Genomic DNA, 12,285 nt, shown 5'->3' on the forward strand with positions numbered 1-12,285 from the left:
TACCCACCCATTCAAGGCAAGTATCCAAATAACAAAAATAATAAATTATCCACCCTCCCCTACAGGTGTTTATCTTTTTTTCATAGGGGGGGTATATAATTGTCACCCAATGGCGTTTTTTGAGTGATCCGCGTGGGGGGGAGGGTAAGCGAAGGTGTGTCTTTCAGCACTAGAAGCCTCACCCCAGCGACATCCGCGAGACAACAGAGAGGGGTGGAGGTAGAGGGAGAGGAGGTGAGGTGTAGAGGAGGAGAGATGAAGAGGAGAAGAGGAGGTGAGGAGGTGAGGTTGTGTAGAGGTGTATGATCTGGGAAGCAAGCGGCGGACCAAACAAGGGCTGGCTCGGTTAGGAAGGAAGCTGGGGGGGAAGGTTGGAAGTTGCTCCTGCCCCCCGACTCCCGGCCAGAAAGGAGGAAAGTAAGACCACCGCGACGTTTACGCGAAACACTACGCCACTTTGGGACTAGCGCTAATCTACCATAACAAACCCGCTGAAACGAATCTTGGGGAAGGAACCATCGACCTCTAACCCTCTCTCTTGTTAGTTTAGCGAATCTGCAGGTTGACTAAAAGCTAAGTCTTTTAAGTTAACTCTAAACTACCTTAGTTAGCTAAACTGTTTCCTTGAACACGTTGTTTTGTGGTTAACTAGCTTAGTTACTTGTGGTGATAACCTATCCATCAGCTCAATCCGTAGTTAGCCAGTTCTGTATTTACACGTCCCTTGTTGTTGTCTTGCGTCTTAGACGCTGAAATCTCAGACAGCCTGGTCATCTCATCTGCCACGTCCACTTCACAAGATTCAATCCACCCCTGTCCGTCTCGGCTATCACGTCGTGAGGTGGAGGACACCAGACACCAGCGGACACTCCCGCGAGAATACCTATCTCCCACGTCTAATAGAGAACATCGTATGCGTGACATTCTTCTATGAGTCTTGAAGGAAATTGAGTCTGGGTATTGCGCGTTAGGAGCAGGACGAAACAGCCGAAGGGAAAACAGGTCTCAAACAAAACCAACAAAATCAGCATTCCAGATAACCCGAACGCTGACGGCTGCATATATCATGCTACAGAGGATATAGGGAGACCTGATCGAAACCAAAAAGCATGCAGCCTTCGTAGAGGGAAACTTGTTTCACCCCTTGTTATTCATTCATTCACCTGGAAGTTTTAAACCAAGTCTGGCAAAGTGAAACCATCCTGGCGCCGTACTTATCCACAAAACATAATGGTATCATTTGAAACCTACGCAAAGCAATATGCCTGAAGGCTGAGGGTTTGAGACCCTGGGTGTATATCGACGATTCGATTTGAATCTTCCTGGCCTCATAAATATTTGTCGCATGGATCCGCAGCGCACGGGCGCAAGTTTCACTGGCGCGTCCCCTTTTCTTTGCCCAGATCAAAACATCGCGAAAAAGTCGCCACTCTAATTTTCGAGAAACAGCTCTAAAAAAAACTGCCCCTGACAAAATTCGCGTCTGACTGGTTCTCAGGAACTTTCGACTGTTCAACGAGGGCGGGGGGCTCGTCTCCTTTGCAGCTCCCCCGCATCATCCAATCTATTATTCTATGCAGGAAGGTCGACCTAACCTACATAGGACATTAATAACAAACTGTTAGAGCGATGCGAAGTTTGTGGCGGATGATTGGATGCCAGATGACAGGAGATTTTCCCCGCGTTCGGCTCTGCCCGCGAGTCCAGCCAGGGACTCAATTAACAATGGCATGCCGAAGGATGTAGTCAGCTAATTAAAACGTCACACCCAAGCGAACGCAACACCGAATCTAAACATGTAACTAATTAACAAATCTCTCAATGTGTGAAAATGCCATCAATACGCAATAAAAAGTTAAGAAACCCTATTATAGAAGAATTGAACTCACTATTCAGCTGTTAGAAAGAAATAACATTGATTCATGAAGCAACATGTTTTTATGATGTATTTTCACTTCACTCTTACATTATTAAATCAATGTACTAATCTACATGCAAACTCACAAAAGAGGTGGAATGATAGTTCCAGTGAATTTTAAAATCAATGAAGAATTATCTCTTGCACTGGCATCTGTTGAGAATATGATATTTCATATTCTTGTTGCATGATTCACTATATTTCTTCTTATCACATCAGTAAAAACTAAGTTAGATTTAATGAAATGTAGATTTAAGCTTTAAATAAAAATTTCTTGATACTACAATTATAAAAGTCAAATGTTGATGATATAAAAATTATAATAAAGTAATTTAATAAATTAAAAATTTACTATTAAATATAAAATTTAATTTTAAAATATATTTAACTTTATATATTTTAATTTATTTTTAATATTATTATTTAATAAATAAATATTAATTAAATTATAAAAATTATATTTAAATTTATAAAATTTTTATAATTTTATTTTAATTTAAAATTAATTAATAAATTAATTATATAAATTAAATATATTTTTATTTTATTATAAATATAATTAAATTTAAAAATAAAATAAATTTAATTTTTTATATTTTATATTTTATTAATTAAGTTAATTAATAATAAATTATTAAGTTAATATTTTTAAATTTTTAATTTTTAAAATTATATAATTAAAAATATTATAGTATTTTAAAATAAATAATAATTTTTATAATTTAAAAACTTTATTATAAAAATTTTTTATTAAAATATAAATATTATTTATATTTAATATATTTATAATTATAATATTTAATATAATAATATTAAAACTTTTTATATAATATCAATAATAATAATATATTATAGAAATAATTAATTAAAATTTTCATAAATATTAAAATAATATTTTTTATATATTTAGATCTAAACTTTATCAACTACACTTTTTAATTTAATTTATAAGAATTTATATATATAATTAACTAATATAATCAATCATTTAATGAGACAGATCATCTATTAAGATAGATCTTCACTATATAATACATTTAACTACTTAATTGATCAAATGTCAAAATGTCAGCAATTAAAAATAATAATTCTTTATACAAGAAAGAAAGACTTACTTTAGCTATTGAAGCAATTAAAAAAGATCAAATTTTTAGTTATAGAGCTGCTGTCAGATTGTACAACATCTCTCATTTCACTCTTTGTCATTAACTTCACAGCTGTACAACACAAAAGAACTCTTAGTTAAGAAATTGAAAACTGATCTCTATTAAGAAATTATCTTTTGTTTAGTGAATAATCTTCATAAATGAAAGTGATCAGTCTCTCTGAGTAAGCACTGTATGAGAAACAGCTAATCTTCTTGTCAATTGAGACAACTCTTTCAATTCAAAAACTGTTAATGAAAGCTGAATTAAACAATTTATTGATCATCATTCTGAGTTAAAAACTTAGTTCTTTCAATCATATGATCATCAATGAGCTCTATGTGAAGATTCTAAGATTATTCAAGAATGGTTTGAGCTTGTACAGAATACTATTCAGAAATATGATATTGTACAGAAGAATATATACAACTTTGATGAGATTGAGTTTCAGATGAGAGTTATTGAAACAGTCAAAATGATTACTGAGTCAGAGAAGACTTTTCATCTGAAGTTTGTACAGTCTGAAAATACAGAATGAGTCATCATTATTGAGAGAGTCAAATTAATAGACTGATTATTATCTTTAATGATCATTCTCAAGAAGAAGTTACATCAGACTTCTTGATTTGAGAATTGGCTAACATATAACTGAAGGACTGAAATCAGTGAAAATGAATGAACAACTGATAAGCTGGGTTTGATCTGGCTTAAAGAGATGTTCAATAAACATACTCAAGTCTGTATGATCAGCTAATATTGACTCTTGATTCTTGATAGACATGACAGTCATAATGATTTTGAGTTTGATCAGTTTTACACTCAAAACTTGATTATTTCTCTTTATATGCCAGCTCATTCCTCTCATCTCTTACAGTCTTCAGGTGTTGTTTGTTTTTCCTCATTGAAGCAAGCATACAGAAAAGAAGTTGAGAAGAGAATGAGACTTGACATCAATTATATTGATAAGAATGAGTTTTTAACTATCTATTCTTCAGTTCATACAGCAGCTCTGAGCAAAAAGAATATTCAGAGTGAATTTAGAGCTACAGAACTAGCTCTATACAATTCAGAGCAGGTTCTTTCCCAGCTCAATACCCAGATACATACACTAACCCCTTCAGGGACCTCACATAGCTCCCAGGCCTCCTGGCCACTGCCACACCTCATAATATATGACAACTGGAGCTTCAGAGTGAGAAGATTAAGAAATATCTCAAGCATTGTACACAAAAGTCCACCCAGTCCAACCAATCAAGCTCTGGAAAAGCTAGTCAAGGGATGTCAGATGACTATGCATAGTGCTATTATTTTGACAAGAGAAAACAAAGAGCTGAAGGCTGTAAATGCAAAGCAAAAGAGAAAGTGAGAAAGATGTTGTACATACATAAGCCAGGAAGAGGACTTGATTGTTCAAGAAGGGGTGGATTGTGTACAAAGAGACATTGCAGAGAAAAGAGGGATAATAGAGCAGTCTGGTAAGCAATCACAAAAGCAAGCAGCACCACAGTGCAGTGGATGTGGTGTTATAAGACATACTATTCATACATGCTCCCAGTATACAGGGAATAATTTATAATGTAATTAGCTGGTTTTACTATCTAGTTGTGGTGATATTCAATTAGAAAGAGGATGGTGGAGACCTGTCTCAGTAGGTGATCTGTCTCGCTAGGTGATTGATTACATTAATTAACTAGTTATTAGTTAATATTCACAAAGGTATTCAATAAATAAAAGTAAAATATAACATTATATATAACTTTATAAATTGAAAAGACAACTTTATTTTATTAATAAAAATTGCAAGTTTAATTTTAATTTTAATTTATATATAAAGTTTCTCTATTTTTTATTGCATGTTGAAGGTATTCTCACATATCAAAGCAAGTTGAATTCGAAAGTTGAGACTTAACGCAGAAGTGTGACCTGCTTAGTTGGTTGAATTACGTTAGTTTAACTAATAATAAATCTGTCAAGTGCCCAAGCGTCGTCACGGGGCAATTATTTAACTAGTTGAACCCTTCCACCCCGCGACAGTTAACTTACTGGCGGTTCCGCCCCGGGAGAACAACTACTCCATCCGCCAGAATCAAGGCCGACCAACAAACCGAGAGAAGCATCAAAGGACTAACCTGAATTCTTCCTATTCACTAAATTGCGGAGCAACTGCGAATGCTCTCAAAGCTCGCGGGAAAATCACTCTGCACAGCCCGTTCCTCCGTTTCTTCCCTTGCTCGTGAATCTATTGCTGCCCACAGTAACCCTGCACGAAACATCTTCTTCTCACTACCGCACCAGTCTCCCCCTGAACATCAGCATCCTATGCAGCCCTGGCACACCATGACACATTCACGTAAACTATCATCTTTCCCCCCGTTATCAACTTCCACCTTTAAGGCTCAGGCAAATGACTTTTTGTCCTTCGTTAATGCATCTCCGACCCGTAAATTAACCCCCCCCTCCCTTCCCCCTTCTCCTTTCCCCCTCTACGTATTTATATCTTATTTCCTATCAGATTAAATGTATTGCTGACTGGCGTGTATCCATGGATAGCCTTCCATGCCGTTGCTTCGGCATCCAAGCGTCTGGTAGACGCTGGATTCAAGGAGGTGAAGGTCAGTACCTAAACTGACACACACACGAACTCACCCACCCACACCCACCCATCCTCGGCAAACGCATCCATCATTGAAATGAAGAAATGTTATGCTAAGCAAACCTTTTTATTACTTCTATTAGGAGAGAGATTCCTGGTCATCCACCTGCAAGCCTGGTGGAAAGTACTATGTGACCCGCAACGGTTCCACCATCATTGCTTTTGCAATTGGCCAAAAATGGAAAGTTGGTGTTCATCCACCCCAAGCTGATAATTTATTTGTCTCCATTATCATATATAAACAGAAGTCATGCCTTAGACATGATGATTTCCTTCAATGATCCATACTAACGGATAGATTTTCATCCCGGTGCCCAGCCCGGAAACTCCATTTCCATGATTGGTGCCCATACCGACTCTCCATGCCTGAGAATTAAGCCAGTCTCGAAAAGGACTGCTGATGGCTTCGTCCAAGTTGGTGTGGAGACGTACGGTGGCGGTCTCTGGCATACATGTAAATATCCCCTCCTCCATAAGCTAATCTAGGAAGGTGCTTGGGTCGCTAAATTTGCACAACAGGGTTTGATCGCGACTTGGGCGTCGCTGGCAGAGTCATGGTGAGAAATGCAGACGAATCAATCGAGGCAAAATTGGTCCACATTAATCGACCAAGTATGTGTGCTCCCCATCCTCGGCCATGCCACCCCATACACTTGAAGCTAACACTATATTGCTCAGTTCTACGCATACCCACACTTGCAATTCATCTTGAACGGCAAGAGACATTCTCCTTTAACAAGGAGACCCATTTATTTCCCATTGCCGGCTTGGTCGCTGCAGAATTAGCCAGGAAAGACAAAGATCCAAAGGCCAAAGAGTATCTAGAAATTCGATCCAAAGAAAAAAAAAACAACGGCAACAGCGGAAACAACGGAAACGACGCGGCCTCCAACGCCACATTCTCCCCCCTCAAACCAACCATGGAACGTCACCACCCCTTCCTCATCGAGCTAATCGCCTCTGAACTCTCTACCACACCTCATGATATAGTTGACTTCGAGCTTCTCCTCTACGACACCCAAAAAGCCTGCCTAGGCGGCCTGCTAGACGAATTCATCTTCTCCGCCCGCCTCGATAACCTCAACATGTCCTTCTGCGCCATTATGGGCCTCATAAACTCCCTCGCACAGCCAGGCGCACTGGACAAAGAATCCTCCATCCGCCTCGTCGCCCTCTTCGACGACGAGGAAATAGGCAGCCGTACCGCACAGGGCGCATTCTCCAACATCCTCACCGCAATCCTGCATCGCCTATCCGTTCTCCCCGCAGAAACATCAGCATCCGCAAAGGCACCACCACCAGACCTCTCGACTGCCTACGAGCAATCTCTCTCAACTTCCTTCCTGGTCTCCGCGGACATGGCACACTCCGTACACCCCAACTACTCCGTAAAATACGAATCGGACCACAAGCCCGAAATGAACAAGGGTCCCGTCATCAAAATCAACGCCAACGCTTTCTACGCCACAAACTCACCCGGCATCGTCATTCTGCAGGAATCCGCACGACTGGCCGGCAAGAACCACCACGACGACCAGGCGGGGTCCACCTCGGCAACATCACCATCGTCTGAAACACCGTTGGAAGGCGTCCCGTTACAGCTATTCGTCGTCCGCAATGACTCGAGTTCCGGCAGCACCATTGGACCTATGCTCTCTGCGTCGCTTGGGGTGAGGACAGTGGATTTGGGGAATCCGCAGTTGAGTATGCATAGTATTCGGGAGATGGGGGGGTCGAATGATGTGGGTTATGCGATTCGGTTGTTTGAGAGCTATTTTGAGCACTATACGGAGTTGGCGGGGAAAATTTTGGTTGGTTGATTTTTGATGGTTTTTATGGGTTTTTTATGGGGAAGGGGTGAAAGGGGGAATTTGTTTTAAGGGTTTAAAATGGTGGGGGGGCAGGGGGTGGTTGTAGGAAAGACCGAGGATCTATGCGTGTGAAGGAGAAAGTATATTTTTTGGTGTCATGCACACAACCACAGTTTTCAGGATGAAATAATTTCTCCCTACAATGTACGCCTAACCAACATCCATCATCAGGAATCATTTATGTTTTTTCTTGTGCCAAATGAAAGCATTTACCCCACAATTCCCATTCCTTCTCGCTTCGATTTATATCGAAACGGTCGACCATCAGCCTCCCGGGTTAAGTAATATGTTGGGTCAAGATGAACAACATGTCGTATTTCTTTCCCACTTGCTGATGAAATGTCGGGGACGTCCCCTAACCCAATAAAACTGGCCATGAGGGAATCAACAGGCCCTCACAACTAAGTAATATGTACGTCTACGAAATTATGACATCGCACGTGAAAAACTAGAAACGAATTCTATTGCAAAGCTCTAGAGACCAGATCTGGTGAACATCTGACGGTTATGGGTGTGGATTAGGAGAGGCGGCTGTCACAAGATATGTATGTTACTTACAACGTGTTTGGGTTTATAGATTTAAAATCACTACACGCATTCTCCGAAGGGAGGAGATCGCACAAGTATTGACAAGGGCTGTCCTCCGAGCCCTCGAAACGGTATAGGAACAAGTCAAAAAGGCCACAGAAAGGAATAACAACTGAGTGAAAGTAAGCTCCCTTAGGCTCTGGAATGCAATGAAATATTAAAAAAAGCTGACTGCGCCAGTTGATAATCCTGTTGGGGGGGGGGGGGGGGGGGAGGGTCGACATCGTTTATGTTCAGAACCACTTTGATAGTTTTTTTCAGGTAGATTGGAGGGCAAGACTGATGTCATCACCCCGTGTGACTGCAAGGGGAGCAGCACTCCAAGGTCTCAAACCGACAATGGTGGAAAGCCGCAAAAGTCGATGGAGTTATGGGATTGGGGTACATCGAGCTTTTGATCCTGACCTCGACAGCGATGGAAATGAGGACAGCTTCCCGGCAAATGGAATGCGCGTTACAGGATGTATCCAATGGCTTATCAGATGGGTAAGGAAAATCGGGGAAGTTAGAGCTGTTAGTTCGCTATTCACAATTCACCCCCCTCGAGATTTCAACAGGATGACAACGTCAAAGAGAAGGCCAAATGGATCCACGGATGTATAACCATGAAAAGAACCGGCAGTGCTACAGAGACTGTTGGTGACCGACCTTCTGTTGAATTGCCCCAGGGGGAAAAGTTAACGACACAGGCAAGTCCAGGTTAATCTAATGGGCCCCACTCCATGAGAAGAGATCGACTAATTCTCATAGTAAATTTACCGCCAGGATTCCATTCCAGAACTTTAAGAGGAGAAAGAGGTAATGATTGGTCATAAGAACAGGGTCAATGAAAAGACAGTGGGAGTTCGAAGCGAGATGCGACCCAAAAAGAACTAGTTGGCTTCATGGAGGCGGAGTAGTTATCAAGGTGACGAGAACTAAAAGCAAAAGCTTATTCAACACTCATCCTGGAATCGAACGGGAAAGATGGCGAGAAGAGGTTGAGGAAGATATCCAGTTGGGGTTGTTGCTTGGATGAAGTTGGGAATTAGAGATAAAACAATATTGTTAGTGTTAACTATTGAATGAAAATAGAGTTCGGGGGAAAGAAGATCCGCGATGTTCTGGACAGGCGGCGAACGACAAGAGAACGCAGCCGCAAGGAGGAGGCTTCCATACCAAAAAACTACGGGACCCAACTTTATGCCAATAGAGAAACGTCCAACTTGCGAACTCCTTTAATCTGGGAACGTTTCTTCTCTTGCTTCCATTTTCAAGCCACTCAGAGGCTTTTTTCCCAAATAGCTAGCCCTCAAAAGCAATACGATTTTAATAGTTGACATAGTTCCGCACTTCCTTGGAGCCCCCATGTCCCCTATGTCCCCTCTATGACCACTCCCGATGTCTTTCGAGATGCGCTGTACATCGCTGACGTCTCAAATATTCCCTACGATGCCCGTGATGATAATGATGATGATGATGATGATGACGATGACGATGATGGAGACAGAGATCGTCCCGTAGTGTCCGGGAGGTCTTACCGGAGGGCTGTCTATGCGAATTCGAAGATCGTCCTGCTTGAAAGGTTGCTGCGCGACCTGGATATGTTGATCTACTGCGAGCTGTCTGCCGTGTATTATATGGAGTACGAAGCTTTATTTTCATCCACGATAATCTGCGACTAATACTGTTACTAATGCGCTTTTGATTTGCAAAATTAGTTGCTCAATCCTCTATTTCGCCATCCGCGCCGTAGTCCAATTCATTTTCTTCACGCCTAAAGCCGGGCAATTGCCCGAATCATCAACAAATGAGCCTTCCATCGTAGCTGTGTTTGCGAGCAACATATTTTGCATTTTATTTCATTATATATCATCCAGTCCTACGGCCCACGAGACTTCCCGAGGCTATTTCCACGGGGGACTTTTCATCGACTTCATCGGGCAAAAAGGTCCCATATCAAAGTTCCGCCTATTCCTTCTCGACCTTCTGATCCTTGCAATGCAAATTATCATGTTGTGTGTCATCCTAGAAAAGGAGAGAACGAAACTTCTCTCGAAAGCGCCTGAGATCGCAAATTCCACGCCTAATTTGCAGGACCATGATTCTGAAGAACGGGGGATGCTGCGAGAGGACGAGCACTTACCAGGAATGAGTGATGAGACGACAACAGAGAGTATTGAAATGCGAGAGTTACCCTCTCCAAATCAATCTGTGGACAGAAGTGGTGTTCGACTCCTTGAATTCGAAGCCGGACGGGGAACTCCAGGGTCGGCCAGAGATAGACATCCCCGCGACCCCTTTCTATCAGCTCAGATACCAATTGCAGATATTGATGTTCTGCAGAGCCTTCGGAATCAGTGGTACAGTGGCCCCCCAACAACAAATGCAGGCCAGTCAAGTAGTTCCCAACCCCCATCGAATCAAACTGGCATGGTGATACCTTTTCTCCACCGGCGATTTGGATTCCAGCTACGCACGATTTCATGAGGGCACACACATACATAAGCAACACCTATTCAGGCATGACGGCCCGATCCGCGTTTTCATGTACACGATTTCAAAAGCTTTACACATTTTACGGCGTTGGGGTCCGGTTGAACACACCTTGTTTTGTCTCCTTAACGATGCATACATTTTTGTTGTTCTATATTCATAATTCTATACCACGTTTGTATAATCAATGCCATTCATATTTTATGTCCATACTGTATGCAGTCTACAGTTCACATCCCGAGGCCTTCCGGAAGGAATAGAAACAAAAATGGAGAGAGAATAAGCAGAGAAGATTCTAGTATTTAAGAACATGATCAGGTATCTGAATGCCAAAAGAGCATTCACTTACCATGGAAAACAATTCCACCTATATCAAGTACCACAAAAACCAAATACAAACGCAATGCTTCTCACACGTATTCATACAAACAAACAAACAAACAAACAAACCCAAACCCAAACCTATGGCGTTACCACATCCCCACCATCCCTTCCCCCATCCTCCCTCCCATCCTCCACCTTTGGCTTTATCCTTCGATCCAAAATCTCATCCACAATCCCCATCTCCAACGCCTCCTTCGCCCCCATAAAATAATCCCTCTCCATCCACTTCTCAATCTCATCCAGCGACATCTCCTTCTTCAAATGTCTCTTATAAATCTCGTTAAGCTGACGGCGGACTCGGAGGATCTCTTTGGCGTGGATAGCAATGTCTGTCGCTTGTCCAAAATAGCCGCCGGAGGGCTGATGGACCATTACGGAGGAGTGGGGGAGGCAGAATCGCTTTCCGGGGTGGCCACCGCAGAGGAGGAGGGAGCCCATGGAGGCCGCTTGGCCGACGCAGATGGTGCTGACTGGGGCGGAGATGTATGTCATTGTGTCGTAGACGGCGAGACCTGTTGGAGGGGGAGATTTCATGGTTAAGAAAAAATGGGAAAATGGGATGAATGAAGTTAGATATGTTAGACTGCTTGCGCACCGGCTGTTACTGATCCTCCAGGTGAGTTTATGTAGAGGTGGATTGGCTTCTCTGGGTTATCTGCTTCGAGGAAGAGGAGTTGGGCAACGATGGATGCGGATAGGGTTTCGTCGACTTCTCCGTTTAGGCAGACTATGCGCTCCTATAAATACCGTTATCATCACAAGGCCCCGTCTCATACAATTGGGTGTGCCGAAGTAGTCAAAACATGCCTTCAGGAGCCGGGAGAAGATGTCATCTTTTGTGATATATTGTCAGCTTCGATTGCTTGGTAGGGAAACAAAATCCGTCAGATACTCTCAGTGAGTACATGTATGCCAGCCACCTCCCTGATCAGTCAGTTTCTTGAGTTATATTCAGCACTGGAAGATCTGGAAACTCACCACAGTCTCAGTCACGAATGGCGTTGGTGTCCACCCCCGTGGCGGAGTTAGATTTGGTCTGCTTGAGTAGTTTCTGGTCGTTGCGACGGAAATTCGCCGCACTGCCGGCCTGAGCCATCTGAGGGAATTCATTGAACGTTGTGATATTCAATTGATCAAGAATTAACGGATGTAATGATGCATGGGAAACCCAGTGGTTGGTTGTTCATGGGTGAATTAGATGTTGATAAGAGTAATCGTAGCTTTATTTTAAATGTCGATGCCAAGCCTTAA

General features: G+C 41.9%; 4 protein-coding genes across 4 annotated transcripts; 3 read left to right on the forward strand and 1 right to left on the reverse strand.

Annotated features, from left to right (window-relative positions):
* Positions 1-5,232: 5,232 nt before the first annotated feature.
* On the forward strand, positions 5,233-7,536 carry PADG_04167 (uncharacterized protein; the record flags this gene model as incomplete). The annotated part of the gene is made up of 6 exons (XM_010761450.1): positions 5,233-5,503; positions 5,614-5,675; positions 5,800-5,901; positions 6,035-6,170; positions 6,236-6,328; positions 6,395-7,536. The coding sequence occupies 6 exons, from the start codon at positions 5,233-5,235 to the stop codon at positions 7,534-7,536; spliced, it is 1,806 nt and encodes a 601-aa protein (XP_010759752.1).
* A 921-nt stretch (positions 7,537-8,457) lies between these two features.
* PADG_11712 (uncharacterized protein) lies at positions 8,458-8,879 on the forward strand (the record flags this gene model as incomplete). Its single annotated transcript, XM_010761638.1, has 2 exons — positions 8,458-8,661; positions 8,733-8,879. The coding sequence occupies 2 exons, from the start codon at positions 8,458-8,460 to the stop codon at positions 8,877-8,879; spliced, it is 351 nt and encodes a 116-aa protein (XP_010759940.1).
* Positions 8,880-9,542: 663 nt separating this feature from the next.
* Positions 9,543-10,644, forward strand: PADG_11713 (uncharacterized protein; the record flags this gene model as incomplete). Its single annotated transcript, XM_010761639.1, has 2 exons — positions 9,543-9,799; positions 9,876-10,644. The coding sequence occupies 2 exons, from the start codon at positions 9,543-9,545 to the stop codon at positions 10,642-10,644; spliced, it is 1,026 nt and encodes a 341-aa protein (XP_010759941.1).
* Positions 10,645-11,112: 468 nt separating this feature from the next.
* On the reverse strand, positions 11,113-12,144 carry PADG_04169 (ATP-dependent Clp endopeptidase, proteolytic subunit ClpP; the record flags this gene model as incomplete). The annotated part of the gene is made up of 3 exons (XM_010761045.1): positions 11,113-11,546; positions 11,630-11,771; positions 12,013-12,144. 3 exons carry the CDS (start codon positions 12,142-12,144, stop codon positions 11,113-11,115), a joined length of 708 nt encoding a protein of 235 aa, XP_010759347.1.
* Positions 12,145-12,285: the final 141 nt, after the last annotated feature.

Source organism: Paracoccidioides brasiliensis, assembly GCF_000150735.1.
Source record: "Paracoccidioides brasiliensis Pb18 unplaced genomic scaffold supercont2.4, whole genome shotgun sequence".
Taxonomy (NCBI): Eukaryota; Fungi; Ascomycota; class Eurotiomycetes; order Onygenales; family Ajellomycetaceae; genus Paracoccidioides; species Paracoccidioides brasiliensis.